The 21,644-nt window shown below is 36.9% G+C and overlaps 1 protein-coding gene across 4 annotated transcripts in view; it reads right to left on the reverse strand.

Annotated features, from left to right (window-relative positions):
* Nucleotides 1-21,644, reverse strand: part of LOC105488228 (signal transducing adaptor molecule) — an 82,152-nt gene that overhangs the window by 38,276 nt on the left and 22,232 nt on the right. For 2 of the 4 annotated variants that reach the window (XM_011752098.3, XM_011752096.3), the window contains 2 exons: nt 1,003-1,078; nt 826-921 (listed from right to left, as the gene is read on the reverse strand). In XM_011752098.3, the coding sequence (XP_011750400.1) occupies nt 826-921; nt 1,003-1,053 (147 nt within the window). In that variant the 5' untranslated portion in view covers nt 1,054-1,078. Of the gene's footprint in view, nt 1-825; nt 922-1,002; nt 1,079-4,755; nt 4,868-12,428; nt 12,533-21,644 lie in introns of all 4 variants that reach the window. The other 2 variants (XM_024794875.2, XM_011752097.3) reach the window with 2 other exon arrangements.

Raw genomic sequence — 21,644 nt, forward strand, 5'->3', positions numbered from 1 at the left:
AAAGCAGAGTGCCTTGTCCCGCTCTGCGGCCCAGCCAGCTGCATGTTTTCCACCACAGGTTTGGACCCAAACTGGGGCCTTGAACATTTTTAGGCACTGATAAAGTTGTTCAGGTTGTGGCTCAAAACACTAAAAGATCAAATGTGTTGCTAAAAACATAGAAATCAGCCCCGACCTGGGGTCAAATTCCTTAAATCCTCCTATAAATCTGCAGCCCTCATAAGTTTCCCTAATAAATGCTTTAGAGTGATCACCCTGGCATTTAGTGCCTCTTTTTTTGGATTCTCATCTGGCCCTATCTGGAACAGTTTGGGGCGGTCCCTTGTGGGAACTCTCCTGCCACCACTTTTGAGGCAACTCCAGCTGTGGGTTCAGCCAGTAAGAACAGCAGTATAGTATTAAAATCCTGTGATGGCCAGGAAGTGGCCTTATTGATAAAGATAAAAACTCAACGGTGCCATAGACTTTTGGCAGTATTTCTGAAAGGTTTTCCATTAGGAAAATACCTTGTGCCTACAAAAACGGTACCTAAAATAGACTGATATTATTTAATTAGATATAGAAATACCTGTTTTCTTATCAGATGAAAGTATGATGGAAAAGAACAGGTTAAAAAACTCTAATATGGCTTGAAAAAACTAACTCAAAGTTACATGAATCTGCAGTCTCTTCAGCAAAACATAATATTTATTTATATACTGGATAGACACATCCTAGAAAGGATTTCTTAAAAAGCACAGAATAGTCCTTTGTGAAGATTTAAACAATAAAATATGTGAAGAAAGAAGACTGCCTTAATTAATTTCTGGAAATAATGCTCCTTACCTTATTTAATACGTTGCTTACTTCACTAGCAAAATCTCTTGAACACACTTCTAAATGAAAAATTTTGCCACAGTTTGATACACATGCTCCTAGAAGCTAAAAGCACAAAATCAGAAGTTAAAGGGGCTCCATTGTGGCAGATAATTTTGTGGTACAGGTTAAAACGAAACCACTCACAGTCAAAGCCTGCATAGCAACGTGAGGATCTTTGTGGTTCACTCTTCTCATAATAGACCGAAGACAATCCTTAGGTCTAAAAAACGAGAAAAGTAAAAATTACTTAATAATACATCTAGTTTCCCCCTGCCCCTTAACTGTTATAGACAAAAGACTATGATAAAAAGGGAGACTATGATAAAGTAGGGAAATTTAATTTTTATTAATAACATGGTTGAAAAACTGTAAATTAGTTCCTTTAAATTTTTCAAACAAAATTAACAGGATCTCTTATTAGTAATCATAGATGAGGCATTTCAGGCTAATTCTGGGTAGGAAAAAAAACAAAGTTTTGAAAATAAAATGGTAGGCCATGACTTCCACTTCTAGCCAGGGTGAAAAAACAGACCAGACTATACACTCCCGTTGTAAACAACTAGAAAACTGGAAAAATAGATTGAAAATATACATTGAGGTTAACTTTTTAAAGACATTAGGCCACAGGCAGTACTGAATGATAATCCACAAGAAGGAAAATTAATTAGATAAGCCAGAAGTTTGCCTCAACTTTCTGCCTAGAGGCAGTTTCCAAGTATCAGTGAAGACTTTCAGAAAAACCCATGCATGCACAGGTGAAAAACTCCATGAAACTGGTCAAAAAGTGACCAGGGCTATACGCTAAAGAGATCCAAAGTTCACACAGTTGTCAGAGATGAGACCACAGTGAAGCATCTATTGATAATCCAGAGCATTCAGTGGATATACAGGGGAGTTTAGACTCTAGCAACGCAGCTCAACCATACCTACACATGGCCTAACAACATAAGCCACAGACAAATGTAACAACTTCTGAAAAATAAAGTCCAACACTCCTTAACAGGAATACAACACCTGATGATCAACAATGTAAAATTCAAATACTAAGCATTCAATAAAAGGATATGAAGAAATGATATGAAGAAAAACACTATCATATACAACTAGCAGAAAATTCAGTCAACTGAGAATGCAGAAATAACCAAGATGATGAAATTAGCAGTCAAGGACTTTATATAAGCTATTATAAGTATGCTGGAAATCATCCACATAATGATGAAGAAATGATGTATTAAAAAGGGCCCAGATAAAATTCTAGAGACAAAAAGTATGTAAAGTTGAAAAATGGATGGAATTAATCAGGTAAGAATGAAAGATCAGTAAATTTGAAAATATGCTGAAAGTTATCTAAACTGAAGTACAGAGAGAAAAAAATGAAAAAATTTAACAGAGAGCCACCACTACAAATACTTTTAAGAGAGAAATGCAAATAAAATAGCTTGGGTGCAGTGGCTCACACCTATAATCCCAGCACTTTGGGAGAATGAGGTGGGCAGATGGCTTGAGCCCAGAAGGTCAAGACCAGCCTGGGCAACATTGTGAAACCCCATCTCTACAAAAACAAACAAACAAAAAAATACAAAAATTAGCCAGAAATGGTCCCAGCACCTAGGGGCGCAGGGAATGGCCTAAGGTGGGAGGTTCACTTGAGCCCCAGAGGTCGCGGATGCAGTGAGCTGTGATGGCACCACCGTACTCCATCCTGAGAGACAGAGTGAGACCCTGTCTCAAAAAAAAATTTTCAATTAAAAAAAAAAACCATAAAAACTATTTGATACACAAAAGACAGAAAGAGAAAACAGAAGAAACATAACCAATCACCTAGAAAAATGGCAGATTAAGACTGAAATCCAACTATACTTGTATCAATTCACTACCGTTAGCAGTTTTCATAACAAGGAATACTAACAGGGATAAAGAGAGACAGTACATAATAATAAAATGGTTAAGTCCCCCAAGAAAACATAATTCTAAATGTGTATGAACACAATAATAGAACTTCAAAATATATAAAGGAAATATCGATAGAGCTGAAAGGAAAAACAGACAAATCTACTGGAAACTTCAACATGCCCCCTCAATGACTTGATAACACAAGAAAAACAATTACTGATATGGAATACTTGAATGGCACTATCATACAACGTGACCTGACTGGCATTCCACAACAATCCACCCACCCATGGCACTATACCCATTTTTTTCCATGTGCATGGAAAATTCAACAAAATGGACTACATTCTGTCCTATAAAACAAACACCAATAAATTTAAAAGGACTAAAGTCATTCAAAGTACATTCTTCAACCATAACAAAATTAAACTACAAACTGATAACAAAATGATAGCATAAAAATATCCAAATATTTGGAAATCAAATAACATATATCTAATGCTTACATCAAATGAAATCACAGAACCGTAACTTCCCTTAAGGACATGAAAATGAAAGCACACTATCCAGTATTCTGTATAAGAATGTTCACAGAGGCTCTGTTCATAGAGTCAAAACCTGGATACAATCCAAATGCTCATCAACAGATGAAAGGATAAATTGCAATATATTAACACAATGTAATACCTCTTCCCAAAAAACAGGAATATTGATACACACAAAAATATGAATTCATCTTAAAAACATATTTAGTGCTAGACACAGGAGTACTAACAATACCATTTCATTTTATGAAATTCTAGAAAAGGAAATTTAATCTATAGTGACAATGCATATTAGTAATTGCATAAGGTAGAAGGAACTTTTGGGAGTGATTAAATGCTATCTTGGTTGGGGTGATACTTATATAGGTGGATATATTTGTCAAAATGCATCGAACTATCAAACCATACATGTACAAGGCATGCATTTTTTTGTTGTAGATAAATCATAGCTCAGTAAAAACAGATCTATTTAAATGACAGGTCAAGCATGTAGCAAACATGCATTTCATGGGGATGCTTTATGGTAATTAGTGATAATAGTAAAGCAGAGTAACCATTCATATAACCTATGAAACATCATGTGCTTAGGCTCTCAAAAATTATATAATAGCAAAGGACTCATTCAGTGTTCAAAACATTCACAGCAAACACAGTAAAAATCCTCCATTTACTGAAGTTCAGTTCCTTGCCCATGATGCCTGTTACCAGGCAGTAAGAGGCACTAACAAGATTCATACCTGTCACTCTTAAACATGCTATGTTCTGGCCACAGATGTGCCTCCCAATAAATTAAGACAACATAAACAGGGAATCTTCATATAATTCAAAAGGATAGCCTCAAAATATTAAATCATCAGATTAAAATGACATATATTTTCCTCTAATAACACATTGTCAACATTTATAAATTATTTCAACTAAAAATAATACAATATATTATTCTCAAGGGCATATGGACATTATACAGAATAAACAATGTTAAGTCACAAAACAAGTCTCTACAGATTTAAAAAGATAAAAAATCATAGAAAGCATGTTCTCCAAAGACAGTAGAATAAAATTTGAAAGAACAAAGAAATGTAGAAAATTAAAATATGTGAAAATCAACATCCTCCTAAATAGCCAATGGGTCAAAGAAAAAAATCACAGGAGAAATCAGAAACTACTTTGAGATTAATGAAAAGGAAAACATAACCCAAGAAAACTTAAGGGTACAGTAAAAACAGTGCTCAGAAGGAAATTTATACCTATAAGCACCTACATTAAAAAAAAAAAAAAAATCTCAATACTACCTCACACCCATCAGGATGGCTACTACAAAGAAAAACAGAAAAATCTAAGTGTTGACAAAGATGCGGAGAAATTGAAACACTTGTGCACTGTTGGTGGGAATGTAAAATGCTACAGGTGCCGTGTAAAACAGTATAATGGTTCCTTGAATAATTAAAAATAGAATTACCATATGCTCCAGCAATTCCACTTCTGGGTATATACCCCAAAGGACTGAAAGCAGGCAGGCTCTGGAGGAGATAGTGGTACACCGGTGTTCACAGCAGTATTATTCGCAATAGCTAAAAGGTGGAAGCAACCCAAGTGTCCACAGACACATAAATAGATAAGCAAAATGTAGTGTATACATACACGGAATACTATTCAGCCTTTATAAAAAGGAAATTCTGACATATGCTACAACAGGGATGAATCTTAAAGCCATTATGCTAAATGAAATAGGCTGGTCACAACAGGACAAATGCTGTATGATGCCCCTTAGATGAGGTACTAAGAGTAGTCAAAATCAAGGCCAGGCACAGTGGCTTGTACCAATAATTCCAGCACTTTGGGAGATGAAGGTGGAAGGATTGCTCCAGCCCAGGTGTGTGAGACCAGCCTGGGCAATATAGTGGGACCCTGCCTCTACAAGAAATTTTAAAAATGAGCCGGACATGGTGGCACACACTTGTAGCTACAGAGGCTGAGGTGGGCAGATCACTTGCTGCAGTGAGCCATGATTGTGCCACTGCACTCCAGCCTCAGTGGCAGAGTGAGACCGTATCTGCAAAACAAAGAAAAAAAAAAAAGAGTAGTCAAAATCATACACAGAACGTGGTTGCCAGGCGGCCTGGGGAGCAGGGAATGGGGAGTTACTGTTCAATTGTTTAATGGGTATACAGTTTCAGTTTTAAACAGTTCTGCTACGCGGGAGGCTGAGGCAGGAGAATGGCGTGAACCCGGGAGGCGGAGCTTGCAGTGCGCTGAGATCGCACCACTGCACTCCAGCCTGGGCGACAAAGCGAGACTCAGACTCCGTCTCAAAAAAAAAAAAAAGAGTTCTAGAGGTAGATGGTGACTATAGCACACAACATAATGCCATTCAATACCATTAACACGGCAAATTTTATGCTATGTTTATTTTGCTACAATCTAAAGAACTGGGGAAAAAGATCTCAAATCAGTAACCTAAGATCATACCTTAAGAAACCAGGAAAAAGAGCAACTAAACCCAAAACAAGCAAAGCAGAAGGAGGGAAACAATAAAGAGAGGCAATAAATGAAACAGACAACAGAAACACAATAGAGAAAAGCCAATGAAAACAGAAGGTTTTTTCGTTTTTGTTTTTTTGTTTTTTAAGGATCAACAAAACTGAAAAACTTTTGGTTAGACTGGCCAAGAAAGAAAGGTGACTCAATTTATTAGAATTAGAAAACAAAGAGGGAACATTACTCTCAACCTTACTGAAATAAAAAGGATTTTAAAAAACACTATGAACAACTTTATGCCAACAAATCGTATAACCTAGTTAAAATGGACAAATCCCTACAAAGACTGGAAACTACTGAAACTATGGTATGCTTAGGTGTTGAAAGAAAAAAATAAAAAAATAAAAGAAACTGACTTAAGAAGAAACAGAAAGTCTGAATAGAGTTATGTAACAAGTAAAAAGACTAAATTTCTGATTAAGAAAATCTCCCACAAAGAAAATCTTAGAAATAGAAAGCTTCACTGGTGAATTCTACCAAATGTTTACAAATTAACATCAACTCTTCATTTAAAAAAAATGCATAAATTAAACATCAAAATTAAAAGCTTTTGTGCATTAAGGGACACCATCAATGAAGAAAAGTAAACCCACAGAATGGCAGAAAGTATTTCCAAATCATATATATGACAAGGGATTAACAGCCAGAATATATAAAGAACTCCTACATCTCAACAACAAACAACAGCCTAATTCAAAAATGGACAAAGGACTTGAATAGACATTTCTCCAAAGAAGATACACAAATGGCCAATAAGCACATAAAAAGATGCTCAACGTCACTAGTCATTAGGGAAATGCAAATCAAAACCACATTGAGATGCCACTTCACACTCACTAGGCTGGCTATGTTTTTAAGAAAGGAAAGATACCAAGTATTGGAGGCGATGTAGTGAAATTAGAACCCTCGTACATCGCCAGTGGGAATGTAAAATGGTGTAGCTACTGTGAAGTGTGGTAGTTCCTCAAAAAATTAAGCATAACCACATATAATCCAGCTGGGACTCTAACCAATATCTGTACACCCATGTTCAGAGTAGTATTAATAGTATTCACAACAGCCAAATGTCCATCAACAAAAGAATGGATAAACAAAATGTGATATACAATGGAATGGCATTCCGCCTTAAGGAAATTCTGACACACGCTATATATACAACATGGATGGACCTTGAAAACATTATGCTAAGTGAAATTAGCCAGGCACAAAAGCACAAATAATTCTATATTTCCACTTACATGAGGTACCTAGAATAGACAAATTCATTAAAGATAGAACATAGAAAAAAGTAACTAGTGGCTAGGAGGGGAAATGGAGAGCTATTATTTCAAAGGTATAGAGTTTCTACTTGGGATGATGAAAAAGTTATGAAAATGGACAGTGGTGTTGGTTGAATAATACTGTGAATGTACTAAATGCCAATGAATTATGCACTTAAAAATGATTTAAATGGTAAATTTTATATTAAATATATTTTACCACAATAAAATAAATGAAGTACTAATACCAGCTACAATATAAATGAACCTCCAAAAAATTATACAACATGAGACTGGGCGCAGTGACTCACACCTATAATCCCAGCACCTTGGGAGGCCGAGGCAGGCGGGTCACCTGAGGTCAGGAGTTCAAGACCAGCCTGGACAACATGGTAAAACCTCATCTCTACTAAAAATACAAAAACTTAGCCAGGCACAGTGGCATGTGCCTATAATCCCAGCTACTTGGGAGGCTGAGGCAGGAGAATCGCTCGAACCTGGGAGGTGGAGGTTGCAGTGAGTTGAGATTGTGCCACTGCACTCCAGCCTTGGGTGACAGAGCGAGATTCTGTCTCCCCAAAAAAAAAAAAAAAAAAAAGGACACCACATGAAGAAAGCTGGTCACAAAAGAAAACATATTGCAGAGCTCCATTTATATGAAATGTCTGTAATAGGCAAATCCAAACAGATACAAAGTAGATTAGTGGTTTCCAGGAATGAGGAGAGGTGGCAATGGGAGTGACTGCTAATGAGTACAGGTTTCTTTTGGGGATGATGATTGTTCAGTAATTAGATACGGTTGCACAAACTTATGAACATATTAAAACCCACTGAACTGCATATTCTAAAATGGTAAATTTGATGGTATGTGAAATATATACATATTTATAAAAGTAAAAACATTTATCGAGCAATTTGAACTCCAATGAGCCCTGGAAAGTAAAGCAATACGCTTAGGTATAATTAGTTAGCACTGTAATAAATACAAAAAATCCTTTTTAATAATTATGTAGAAAAATTAGGCTACAAGGTAGGATTCCTGATTTTAAGGATTCTCAACTGCCTGTGAGGCTGCTTCCAACTAAAGAGCGTGGTGAAGGGAGAAACAACACACAAAAGAAGTAATATTTGTTGAATGTCTATTATGTGTCAAGCATTCGATTTTTTTATTCTAAAACTTTTTCTTCTACTTTACTGATTTTGTAAGACATTAAAATTTTTGGATAGCAGCATCATTAGACTGAAGAAACTATGTACTTTAACACTATTATTTAGATTTGGCCTTTTTCACAGTTGGACTTATTTTAGGAGCCAGGGTCTGGGATCCCATACTAACTTGCAGTTGTGACTACCATGCTGACATAAAAACACAAAACAATCACTTCAAGGCATGGTAAAGGCCAGATAAAAAGAATTATTTGAATACTAAAATTAAAATCAGTAAAAAATAATCCAAAGATGATTCAGCCGAATAAACATTTTATAAAATAATCCTGTACACTTTATTTACCAAATTTTAAATAAAATTGATTATGTATTTTGTTTACAAATCACTTTTTTATTTTGAAGGTAAGAAACCTGTGACTTTTGGAAAGGATGATGGGGAAAGGGGTATTGAAATGAAATTATTCCTTTTTATTTTAGACATTCCAATGCTGTTTTACCACAGCCAATTGTAAAAACCAAGGCAAAGATATCTTTGGCACCAAAACAAAATCAGTTACTGAACCATTAAAAGGACAGAGCTGCAAAGCCAGTAAGAATGCTCCTAAGTGCTGATGAACACCTTGTTTGTGCAAACACAGCGGTATATTTTTAGATACCAGCTTAAAAATCCCTTCAGAATTGTCTACAAAACAGAACTTACCCACTATTATGAACTATCTCATTCTGTCCTATGCATTTTTAATTCAGTTTTCAGTATGTCCACCAGATGGGTAATACTGAACATACATATATATACACACACACGTATATATATATAAAATTATTAAATCTTACCATGCAATTAAAAGTATGGTTAAAATACTATTTTTTAAAAGGTATGGTGATTATAAGTGAATTTAATGTAAGTATACTTATGGCTATTATCCTTCCAATGACAAATGAAAGTTGATTACAAGCTTGGTGTCTATGTAATTCATCCTCTACACAAGCACCCTTTTGAGAGTGAAAGGGGGTGCTAACTGGACATAACAGAGGAACAGCAGGCACAAACTACAATTGTCCAAGGCAAACTGGATGTTATGGTCACAATAGTTAAAACTATGTTCATCCACAAAATCAACTTTTTATGAATAGATCTGGGTCATATAGTTTGTAAGAGGGTAACGGAAAAGGCGGCGGTATTTCTAGACTGATACAGCTTCCAAAGTCTTTTTCTCAAATCACAGACCAGACAGAAAACAGACTTTGCAGGAATGTACATAACTACCTACACAGCATATGTCAGCTGATGAACTGGAAGCATCAAATTCAGTTTCATTATTTACCAGTATTACTCCAACCTGCCTCAACAAACTGCACTGTCAGATTCAAAGAAAGCAGATTTAAGATGGAGCTCCTCTCTGTAACATCCTCCCTATACCCGCCCCCAACCCATCATACCACTCTCAACCATTCAGTTTCTATGTGAAGTCGTAACTATTAAAAACAAGTCAGCTCATGCCTGGAAGTAAATTAAAATTAATCAATCAATCTTCAGACAGAAATATCCAAACTGTGCTTTCTTTTGCAATAGACCTTTCTAATTTCTGAAACAAAACACAAACTCTGCAGAACTTGAAGCTCTTAAGGCAAATGTGCAAAGGACGGGTTTTTTTTTTTTTAATGAATTCTATCAGCAGTCACTTCTCTGATCTAATGGTAAATTAAGAAAACTTCTCATTTTTGCTCATTCATCTTGTACCCGCCTCCCGGGTTCACGCCATTCTCCTGCCTCAGCCTCCCGAGCAGCTGGGACTACAGGCGCCCGCCACCTCGCCCGGCTAGTTTTTTGGATTTTTTAGTAGAGACGGGGTTTCACCGTGTTAGCCAGGATGGTCTCGATCTCCTGACCTCGTGATCCGCCCGTCTCGGCCTCCCAAAGTGCTGGGATTACAGGCTTGAGCTACCACGCCTGGCCAAAATGAAGTAACTCTTGTATCACATTTTGTCATTCCAGTTCTTAAGGACTGAGTGTCTCAAAGTATCAAAAGTGGAATTTATAATTTTGTCTATTAGAATTATTTTTTTCTAATGGTATATTTCATTGTTTTGTTAAGTTCAAAGTTCTGATTCAACACTTATGGAACCAACAGGCCTCAGGCAAATTATTTATTCCAAAGATAACTATGGTAATAATTCCCTTCCCACATGCTCTTCTACAATACAACCTTAGCATTTCCCATCAAGAGGTGACATCTAACAACCCTCCCCTTGAATCTGGACTGACTTCAGTGACTTGCTTGACCAATAAAACATAGTGGAAGTCGAGGTCAGGAGATCGAGACCATCCTGGCTAACACGGTGAAACCCCTGTTCTACTAAAACTACAAAAAATTAGCCGGGCGTGGTGGCAGGCGCCTGCAGTCCCAGCTACTCGGGAGACTGAGGCAGGAGAATGGAGTGAACCTGGGAGGTGGAGCTTGCAGTTAGCCAAGATCACGCCACTAGCAAGACTCCATCTCAAAAAAAAAAAAGAATGTGTATACATATATATACATATATGTATGTGTGTATATATACACACGTGTGTGTGTGTGTGTGTGTATATATATATATAGTGGAAGTGACATTCTGAGACTCATAGTTTACAAGAAGCCATGTGGAGTACACTTGGGTCTCCTGGAGCACTGGCTCTTAGGATGCTCCCTCTGGGAACCCAGCCACCATTCTGTGAGAAACTCAAGCCACAAGCAGAGGCCTTGGATAAGAGTTTGAACTGACAGCCCAGGTGAGGTCCCAGGTAATGGCCAACCATCACTGCTCGCCATACTAAGCATCCATCCCAGTGAAGCCTTCAGATGACCCTAGTCCCAGGCACTATGTAACTACAACTTCATGAGACCCCACGCAATAACTGCCCAGCTGTTAACCCACATAACTTTGAGATATAATAAACTGCTCTTTTAAGCTAAGTGTTAGGATGGTTACTACTAAGAGGTGTGTAGTAAGAGATAACTAGAACAGCCTCTAACAAAGAAAGCTGACAGCTGGTAGGTTTGAATAGTACTAAGTCATATTATTTAGAATTGTTTGGGTCTTCTTTTAATCTTTGTTTAAAACATGACTTAAGCATAATACATACTTAAATAAATTCACTTCAAGTTTATAAAACCCAAATTAGGTCAGGCTTACAAAATCCACCCATGAATCTCATCTCTGGATCACTTCTCAAAAGCACCCTGCTCTCTCGGACCTCCAGTCCCTCGCTAGGACTCTCCCGCCCTGCTGTTCTTAGTCAATGCTTACTCATCCTACAGATCAGAGCTTACACATCTCTTAAACTGAGGAACTTAGGCCCTTGACAGCTCCCCACATCAAGCTGTGCCTGGAATGTTAGGTATTCCACCTGCAAACTCAAATAATTGAACTAAATGTGTCAGATAATAGTTGTAACACTAATAGTTAACACTTAGGGAGTGCCTGCTTTGTGTTAGATGCCGTGCTAAGAACCTTACAAGCAGACAATCCGACTCTTCACCACCAAGTGATAAAGCTTTGGCATTTAACACCTCTCTTTTGTTGGGCTGGTTTGTGGGGTTTTTCTCCTTAACTATTTATCTCCCCGTCATGAGGGCTGCTGAAGGCAGGGCCCAGGGTTACACAGCTTATCCTTGACATGCCACTCCTTAACCATGCCCTCTGGCACATAATAAACTCTCAATTGAAATTTGAGAAAATGAAAATAAGAATTATTTAGCAACTGCTGTTGCTCTCCCATGACTGAATTTAAAACACCGTCATTGTGAAAGGGGCCTAGAATTGTGCCTTCAACATGGCTGATGCTCAAAAACAAGTCACTGAGCAAAACACAAAAAATGCTACTTTTCACTACTGTACAACTAATATTTAGAATAACTCATCTTCCTTATAAAGCTCTGTTTATTACCAAGTTCTGCATATCTTCCACTGAGTTCGCTAAGTGGAAAACGCACATCCTTTCATAAAATGTAGTTAATAAAACCATGATAAGGGGGGAAAACGCACAATAAATAGTGCTGGGAGAAACAGAGGATGTGAGAAAAAGAGACAGGTGGCAATAAACACAAATAAAATATTTTGCAAAAATACATGGTAAGAGAAAATCTGCACGTGCACTTAGAAGAGTCTACCAAAGGTTTTCATCACCTACCTGTTTAAGGGGTGGGCAAATCCTCATCTCTCTCAAAAAGCTTCTTAAAACCCCATTTTGGTATTTTAAAACTTTTTGTAAGACACATCCTCTCTTTTCCTTATCTTGAGATGGGGAAAGAAAAAGATAGGGGTCAGGGACAGGGACAAAGAACAGGGAAAGGAGAATTATCTCTCACCTTTCCCAGTTTTCCACCTAAAAATACCTACTTCTCTTATTATTTGATAAATGACCACAACACAAATCACACTGCTGTAAGATGTCACAGAAGAGCAACATTTCTGAAGGTCAGTTTCCAAAGTCAAGGTGTAAGGCCAAAACTGTAGTTAATCCATGTTCTTTGATTAGGGATTTACCTATTGGAGAATTCATGAACCGTCTCTCAAATGTGTCAATATAGCCAACTTTTCCTCAATTATTAAAGCAAAACTGTTACTTTGAGCAACAGCTGAAGAAGCTGGCTTGCATATAGGACTGTGTTAGATAAAATATGCATGCTCCGAGCAAGAATGGCCCTCAGCACAGCAAGGTACTGCCGCTATGAGAAAAGTGGGAATTGTAATTGTGAGATAGCGCATGTAAGCTCACTAAATGAATTGGCACGCACAAGTTTTTTGGGAAAAAAACCTGAGGAGGCTGGAAAAGAATACAGTTAAATTCAGTAGGTTAAACATGTAAATGATACAGCTCAATTCTACAGTCAGAGGATCAAGGAAAACTAAAAGCAATTTGCATTCCTGCAATTCTCTTTTCCAAAAAAAGTGAAATTTCAAATGTCTTTGAATGGCCCACAGTAAGTTTTCAACAATGTCACTATATTATTTATAAACATCTATCTACTTACAGGTATACTGTTGTACAGTTATGAGAGATCTATAGCTCAACGTTAAGCACAGTCACCAGTTAGTGAGATTACCTGAAAAGGTATTTCCATTACTACATAGGAGGAAGCCAAGAATATTTAAAGCTATTATTGGAAAAAGGAGTCAAGATTTGTGACATCCTATGCTGTATAAAACTTTTGAAAAGTCTCTTATTTCAAATAGCTCTATATTTCGGTTGAAAATTACTTTTTAGTATCATAAAAACCATATGCTGAGCAGTGACAGGAAGATTTTATACTCTTAAGGAAATTATTGTCATTGAAAAGACAGTAAATTTAAATAATTCCTGTATATATTACTAAATTAATCAATGATTTTTAGACCAATCAACTTTTCAAAATGAGGATATCACCTCTTCATTATCCCTCTCTCAGGGCATAACAAAATAACAGGGTATTTGCCTAAAAGTATTGCAAATGTAAAAGAAAAGTGATCAAAACAAAAATTATCAATAGCAAAAATAATAAACAACATAGTTAACAAATATGTTTGCAGGGTTAACCTCTAATAACCTTTGAAGTCGGACTAAAAAAGTACAAGAACACTAGTGAAAGACTATCTGGCATGTTGCATCCCTGATCCCTACTAGTTGCTACTGATCAACATCAGTAGTAACCCCCGTGTCATGGGACACCTGAAACCATCCCTAATGGAGCAATACCACCCAGGTTGAAAACCATCACTAAACAAAAGAAGCATTATGATACAGTAGAAAAAGGATTTGAAGCTTTGACAGACCTCATCTGTAAAAGAGGAGATGTCTAATACCTCCTTATCAGAATGTTAATACAAAACTCCTAGACTCATGCCAGGGATTGAAAGACTCTCAACAATGTTAGTTCTTGAAAGCACAAAAATGTCTCATTCTTTCTTTACTTTTACAACTGTAGCTTTCAAAGTTATTTTAGAGTGATTTAAACTTTACATCCTCAACTAAAATGCTATGAAAAAAGCTTTACTGTGGTTGACCATTCAAGGACATATGTATTTCTATACTGGAGGAAGGAGGAGTATGTGTATGCATAGCTTTTATAGGTCTTAGTAAACCAGGACCTACCGGGCACGTAGGAGCTAAAAGACATGGGAACTGAAATCTTTGCTGAATGAACTAAATATTTTTAGAAATTAACAGATAATATAAACGGTCCTTGAACATTAAGCCTTATTTAGATGCCTTTCATAAGTGTCAAGGCATGTCACAGACGTAAGAGAATTATAATATAAAAATACAAAATAAATCACAACAGAAATAATGCAATCCTTATATACGAACACATTCAAAATGCAAATTTGATTTGTAACACACATTACGTAAAACATAATCCACACAACATATAAAAAGGGGCAAAATATAGAGTACAAATATCAAATTCTTCCCTTAATGTTAAGCTTATTAAGTAGGCATTTCTTATGAGATAATGGAACATGAATATAGATAAATATACACAGGGATGTTATTTGACTATTTAACAAACAGGTTCATGTGAGTCCCAAAGGACTTCATTAGAAAAGAGGTAAACTAAACTTCTACATATCGAACTAAAATATTGAGGATTAAATTCAGTATAATATTTTCAGTTTCCCAGACCATATAACACTAAGGTATATTTCAAACAAAACACAATGTAACATAATGTATGGGGGAGAGAGGAATCACCAAAAACTTTAATATAAGATTGGTATGTCTTGATTCGTAATTTTAACCTTCAAATATAACTGCTCATACAAGCACTTAAGCACACAGCACAATGAAGGTAGAAAAAAACATAAAATGGGAAGTAAAGAACTCTGACTTCTAATTTTGCCTCTGCTCACTCCTTTTAGACAAGTCACATTAAAATCTCAGCGCTTTAGTTTTCTCATCTGCAAAACAAGCTCAACAGTCATTAGAACTCTACAGGTCTCATTCTGTAAAATATATGGTGTTTTTAAGACTTAGTAAAATAGCCGGGCGCGGTGGCTCAAGCCTGTAATCCCAGCACTTTGGGAGGCCGAGGCGGGCGGATCACAAGGTCAGGAGATCGAGACCACAGTGAAACCCCGTCTCTACTAAAAATACAAAAAATTAGCCGGGCGCGGTGGCGGGCGCCTGTAGTCCCAGCTACTCAGGAGGCTGAGGCAGGAGAATGGCGGGAACCCGGGAGGCGGAGCTTGCAGTGAGCCGAGATCGCGCCACTGCACTCCAGCCTGGGCAACAGCGTGAGACTCCGTCTCAAAAAAAAAAAAAAAAAAAAAAAAGACTTAGTAAAATAATAAAGTAAAATCATTGTCTAGGCAAGTAAAGATAGAAAAATCAGCTCGCATTGGATCCCATTCCCTACTGCCTAGTCAACAACTTGACTTCCGTTGTTATCCCGATTCTCTCCTGAATCATCATCTCAATTTCCTCCTCACAGTGTATCATTCTCTTCCAGATACACGGATGCTACAATCTCGTCTACCCTTTAAGAAGGGAAATTCCCCGCTGCGTGCGGTGGCTCACGCCTGTAATCCCAGCACTTTGGGAGGCCGAGGCGGGCGGATCATGAGGTCAGGAGATCGAGACCATCCTGGCTAACACTGTGAAACCCCGTCTCCACTAAAAATACAAAAAAACAAAAGAATTAGCCGGGCGTCGGGGCGGGCGCCTGTAGTCCCAGGTACTCGGGAGGCTGAGAAAGTAGAACGGCGTGAACCTGGGAGGCGGAGCTTGCAGTGAGCTGAGATCCTGCCACTGCGCTCCAGCCCGTGCAACAGAGCCAGATTCCGTCACAAAACAAAAACAAAACAAAAAAAAAGAACGGAAATTCCCAATCAGTGAAAGAAAAACCCCACTGAAATAGCAGCAAAAAGGACAAAATACCTCGTAAGAAACATTACAAAAAATGTACAAGACTTTTAAGAAGAAAACTTAAAAACACTACTAAAGGTTATAAACAAAAAGAGATGCTATGTTCTTGGATAGGAAGATTTAATATCACAAAGACATAAATTTGTTAATTTGAAACTAGGCCAATTTAAAAAGAAAGTTTTCTTTTTAAACCAGTCAACCCAATTTGAAAGTTTATCTAAGGAGTGTAAGAAGGGGAAAGAATATCTAAAAAAACACTTCAGGAAAAAAAAACCCTCAAGACCATGTCCCACCAAATGTCAAAACATATTAATAATTAAAACCATGTAGTAGCAGAATGTGTTTAAACACATACCAATAGGTCAAAAGAGAAAAACAGACTTAAATACATATGCAAATATAATATATAAAAGAAGTATTTCAAATCAGAAGAAAAAAAAGATGGACTATTCAGTAAATGGTGTTGGGATATCTGGTAGCCATATAAAAAAGAATAAAGTTAGAACCATACTTCATACTGCCTAACAGGATAAATTCCAAATAGATCAAAGACTTGAATGTAAAAACTAAAACCATACTGAGACTCTGGGGACAGTCTAGTGGCTTCTAACAAAGATAAACAGTCTTACCATATGATCCAGCAATCACGTTCTCACATATTTACCCAACTAAACTGAAAACTATGTCAACACAAAAGCCTGCAAATTAATGTTTATAGCAGCTTTACTAAAAGTCACCAAAAACTGGGAGCCATCAAGATGTCCTTCAGTAGATTAATAAATAAACTGTAGGACATCCATATAATTAAAGAGTATTCAGCAATAAGAAGAAATGAACTATTGAGCCACGAAAAGGCACATAGGAACCTTAAATGCATATTGGTAAGGGAAAGATGCCAGTCTGAAAAGGCTATATAGTCTATGATCCCAATTATACAACATTTGGAAAAGATAAAGTTGTAAACAGTAAAAAGATCAGCGGCTGTTTACAGTCCAAAAAGAGAAAGGAAAGGAATGAACAGATAGAGCATAGCTCAGTTTAAGGTGATAAAACTATTCTGCATGATACTGTAATGATAGACACGTGTCAATAGACACGTGTCATTTTAGTTAATAGTAATGTATCAATATTGGTTCATATCTTGTAACAAATGTATACACGAATGAAAAATGTGAATAGCCGGGCGCAGTGGCTCAAGCCTGTAATCCCAGCACTTTGGGAGGCTGAGACGGGCGGATCACGAGGTCAGGAGATCGAGACCATCCTGGCTAACACGGTGAAACCCCGTCTCTACTAAAAAAAATACAAAAAACTAGCCGGGCGAGGTGGCGGGCGCCTGTAGTCCCAGCTACTCGGGAGGCTGAGGCAGGAGAATGGCGTGAACCCGGGAGGCGGAGCTTGCAGTGAGCTGAGATCCGGCCACTGCACTCCAGCCCGGGCAACAGAGAGAGACTCCGTCTCAAAAAAAAAAAAAAAGAAAAAGAAAAATGTGAATAATGGGGGAAACTGTGCCTGGGTTGACCTCTGTACTATCTGTTCAATATGCATTATGCTAAGCAATGTGCATTCGTTTTCCTTGCCTCTTCCAAACCATTCTCCCTCTTTCCTAAAACTGCCCAGCTCTAATCATGTCAGTCCCCTCATGTTGCAGTTAAATTTAAAAATCTCAAATGCCCCTTCACCTGTCAATTATTTTAGCTGCTGGATCACTGCCTCTCTCTCCAACATCACTCCTGGCCTAGTTCTTAGAGCTTTTAATAACAGTGTAAGTGATGCTTCCAACACCTTGGTTTTTCAACTTCTATCACATCTTATTAACTCCGATGGACCTTGGAGTCATTAGACCTTGTCATTACCAGTAATTGAAAACTCTCTATAGTATTAATTTAAAGCATCCTACATTCCAACCATCATCTTCCATTTTTCTAACTCACTCTGAAACCCAATTCTGTGCTCATTCACGGCAACTGATTTCTGTTCCATCTACTCTGTAACTTTCAAGTTCTTAAAAGGCATCAAGTTTTCTCTACCTTGCAGCATTCAGCATTCACCTACAGGCTATTCTTCTTTCTGGGTTGCAGTGCTTTGAACTCTTTGTCTCTTCTCAACATTAAAATCATAGCATAAATGTAATCCCTTCATACCAGTCTACCCTTTTGTTTTCCATTAAAGGACTCTGGTTACTAACTTCTTAGTTATTGACCATCATCTGTTTATCTGTTTATTTCACATCTTCCACCATTAGAATATCAGCACCATTGATGGCAAAGGCTATGCCTGCTTTATTCACCACTGTATAGCCAAAGCATGATACTTGGTATTCAGTGTTTGACAAATAAAAGAAAAAATGACTAATGCAAAGAAAAGGAAATGAATTAAAGAATTTCTGCCATGTTACAAAACTGAACGAAACATGGAAATCGAGATCATGTTTTAAAAAAAAATTCTGTGGGCTGGAAGAGGTGGTTCACGCCTGTAATCCCAGGACTTTGGGAGGCCGAGGTGGGCAGATCACAAGGTCAGGTGTTCAAGACCAGCCTGGCCAATACGTTGAAACCCCATGTCTACTAAAAATACAAAATAGCCAGGCATCGTGGCGTGCACCTGTAATCCCAGCTACTCAGGAGGCTGAAGCAGAAGAATCGCTTGAACTCGGGAGGCAGAAGTTGCAGTGAGCTGAGATCGTGCCATTGCACTCCAGCCTAGGCAAGAAGAGTGAAACTCTTATCTCAAAAAAATAAAAAAATTATTTAATTCTGCTGGAACCCTTCCCCTATTTTAAGTTATACAAAAGAATCCTAAATATGAATTAGATTTCTCACTTGAAAGCTGGGAGAATCTACAGTACCTAGAACTGCTGTGATGATCACACAAAATGTTCATAGGGCATTTTAACAGAGTCTGGCAAATAATAAGTAGTCAATAAGTGGTGACTATTCTTAAAAGAGCATTTAAAAGACTTTGAAGACAAAGTCCTGTAAAATGAGGATATGATTATAGGAAGAAAAAATGACTTGAAAGAGGTCTGTTTCTCTACTGATGGTGCCCTTTCAACTCTAGGATATTCGGGTCAGAGATTATTTTTCCCTTACAAAAATCAGGAAATATTCTTTCACCTTCCTACTAAAGGTCAGAAATAGTCACAATCCAGTCCAGGACAAAATAATACAAAGCCAAGGAAAACCATTTTTAACAAACTCCTTCCCAAAGGCTTACATTTGTATTTTTCACAAAATACCAGTAATGACTATCATATGATCTTTCTCATTCTGTTAGAATAAATTTAGTACCAAAATATACCCATTAGTCAGGTAAAGAAAAAGTTACATGATGTTTTCCACCTTCAATCAACTATATCTTTGGCTAAAGCTAAGAAAAGACAATTAACATATAAAATAATAGAAAAATTAATCTAGAGGTCAATTACAGAACTTTAATTTTAACTTGTTATTGCAGATAATCAGTATCTATCCTCACATCTATGTTTACATATCATAATATAAACAAATCAGTCAACACTAACACAGAAAAATTATTTATGTGAAAACATGTTAAAGAAAACTGCTATTATCATTGTGAAAGTTCTCTTGATTTCTAAACAAATGAAGGCTGTTCAGCCCATCATATGACCTAATTGGCTGGGCATTCTTCACTAGTTACTCATACACTGGAAATTGCACACTAAAAATCATGTGAATATCTTGAGACGTCAGAAAAAAATTTTAGAATGTTTGTTAAAGTTTTAGGTTTGGCATAATCAAGTACTTCAAGCTTAAAAAAAAACAAAACAAAACTACAACCTAAATGAAGTAAACAGGGATTACATCTAGTAGGTTTTCTGAAATTGAGATAATTACTAAAAATTATTAATTTTTATTCAGTAATAATGTGTATGTATTAGATATTCTACATGCCACTAACCAAAAATTAATGTTAAACTACAAAATAATTTCTAAATTTGTCCAATACTAATAGACTTAAAAAAATACATTTCTAAGACTGACAGGATACAATAAGTAGTCAATAAGTGATGATAAGTAATTAATAAATGCAGAAGAGTATATACAATATGCTTATTACATGTAAATGGGGGAAAATGTATTCACATTTGTGTAAAAGAATAATGGAAAGATACAAAATATACAGAAGTGGTAGCCTATAGAAGATAAGAGCAGCAAAACAGGGAGAGGAATTAGACCTGTCACAATGTCCACCTTTTTAAACTGTTTTAATATTTGAGCCATGTGAATATATACCTATTTTTAAAAGAAGTAAATACTTTAAGGCCGGGCGCGGTGGCTCAAGCCTGTAATCCCAGCACTTTGGGAGGCCGAGACGGGCGGATCACGAGGTCAGGAGATCGAGACCATCCTGGCTAACACGGTGAAACCCCGTCTCTACTAAAAAAAATACAAAAAACTAGCCGGGCGAGGTGGCGGGCGCCTGTAGTCCCAGCTACTCGGGAGGCTGAGGCAGGAGAATGGCGTAAACCCAGGAGGCGGAGCTTGCAGTGAGCTGAGATCCGGCCACTGCACTCCAGCCTGGGCGACAGAGCGAGACTCCGTCTCAAAAAAAAAAAAAAAAAAAAAGAAGTAAATACTTTATATAAGCATGTGTATCTCTTTAAATCAACAAACATAAATACATACACATATGTATATGTGTAGTTTAAAGAACAGAAAATGGGTTTGTCTGGCTTTCTTTTTAAGAGAAGGAATTAAGAAAAAATTTTCACAACACCACTGAGAGCCATGTTTCCAGGTCACAGTTGTGACTAAATGAAACTTCACAATAATAGCTCTTTTCTCCCCCTTTAAAACCTAAGAATATTTTTCAAACTACCATAATTCTAAGACAGATGACTTTTTAAAAAGAAGCCAAAAGAGAAAAAAAAAGGTTAAATATGAACTATTTCATTTTATTTATCCTCTAAATAATTCTACATATATTACTAGCTACAAATCATTTTGATTTAAAAAATACATTATTACTGAAAGTGAAATCCTCCTCCTAAAGTCCTTCTACCATCTCTGAATTTGTCCTCTTAAAAAGATCGCTGCACTTTATAAAGTTTCAGGCTAGCACCAAATGGAAATAATAATTATTTTTCTAAACCTAGATTGTTGCCTGATACACAAATCAATTCCGAACTGCATTCCAATCTACAACATCCCTCTACTTCAAAAGACTCTATATGAATTTGTCTCTGGAAAACTCATGTCCCCTCTCCCGTCTCATCCCACTTACACGTCTTAGTCTTCTCTAAAGCACATCATGTATTTAGAATATCTCAATGGCAGCCTACAATACTGTTCAACATTCTTATGCTACCATCAGCAACCCATATCCAATCACAGGTTCCTACAAAACATAAACCAGATTTCTATAAGTTGTCCATATATACTAATTATAAAATGATTTAAAATATTAAGGACAAATTACAAATGTTTCAGAGGAGCTGGAGGAAAGGGGAATGAGTTAGTGTTTAATGGGCACAGGGTT

The sequence above is a fragment of the Macaca nemestrina genome, chromosome 9 (assembly GCF_043159975.1).
Source record: "Macaca nemestrina isolate mMacNem1 chromosome 9, mMacNem.hap1, whole genome shotgun sequence".
In the NCBI taxonomy this organism is placed as follows: Eukaryota; Metazoa; Chordata; class Mammalia; order Primates; family Cercopithecidae; genus Macaca; species Macaca nemestrina.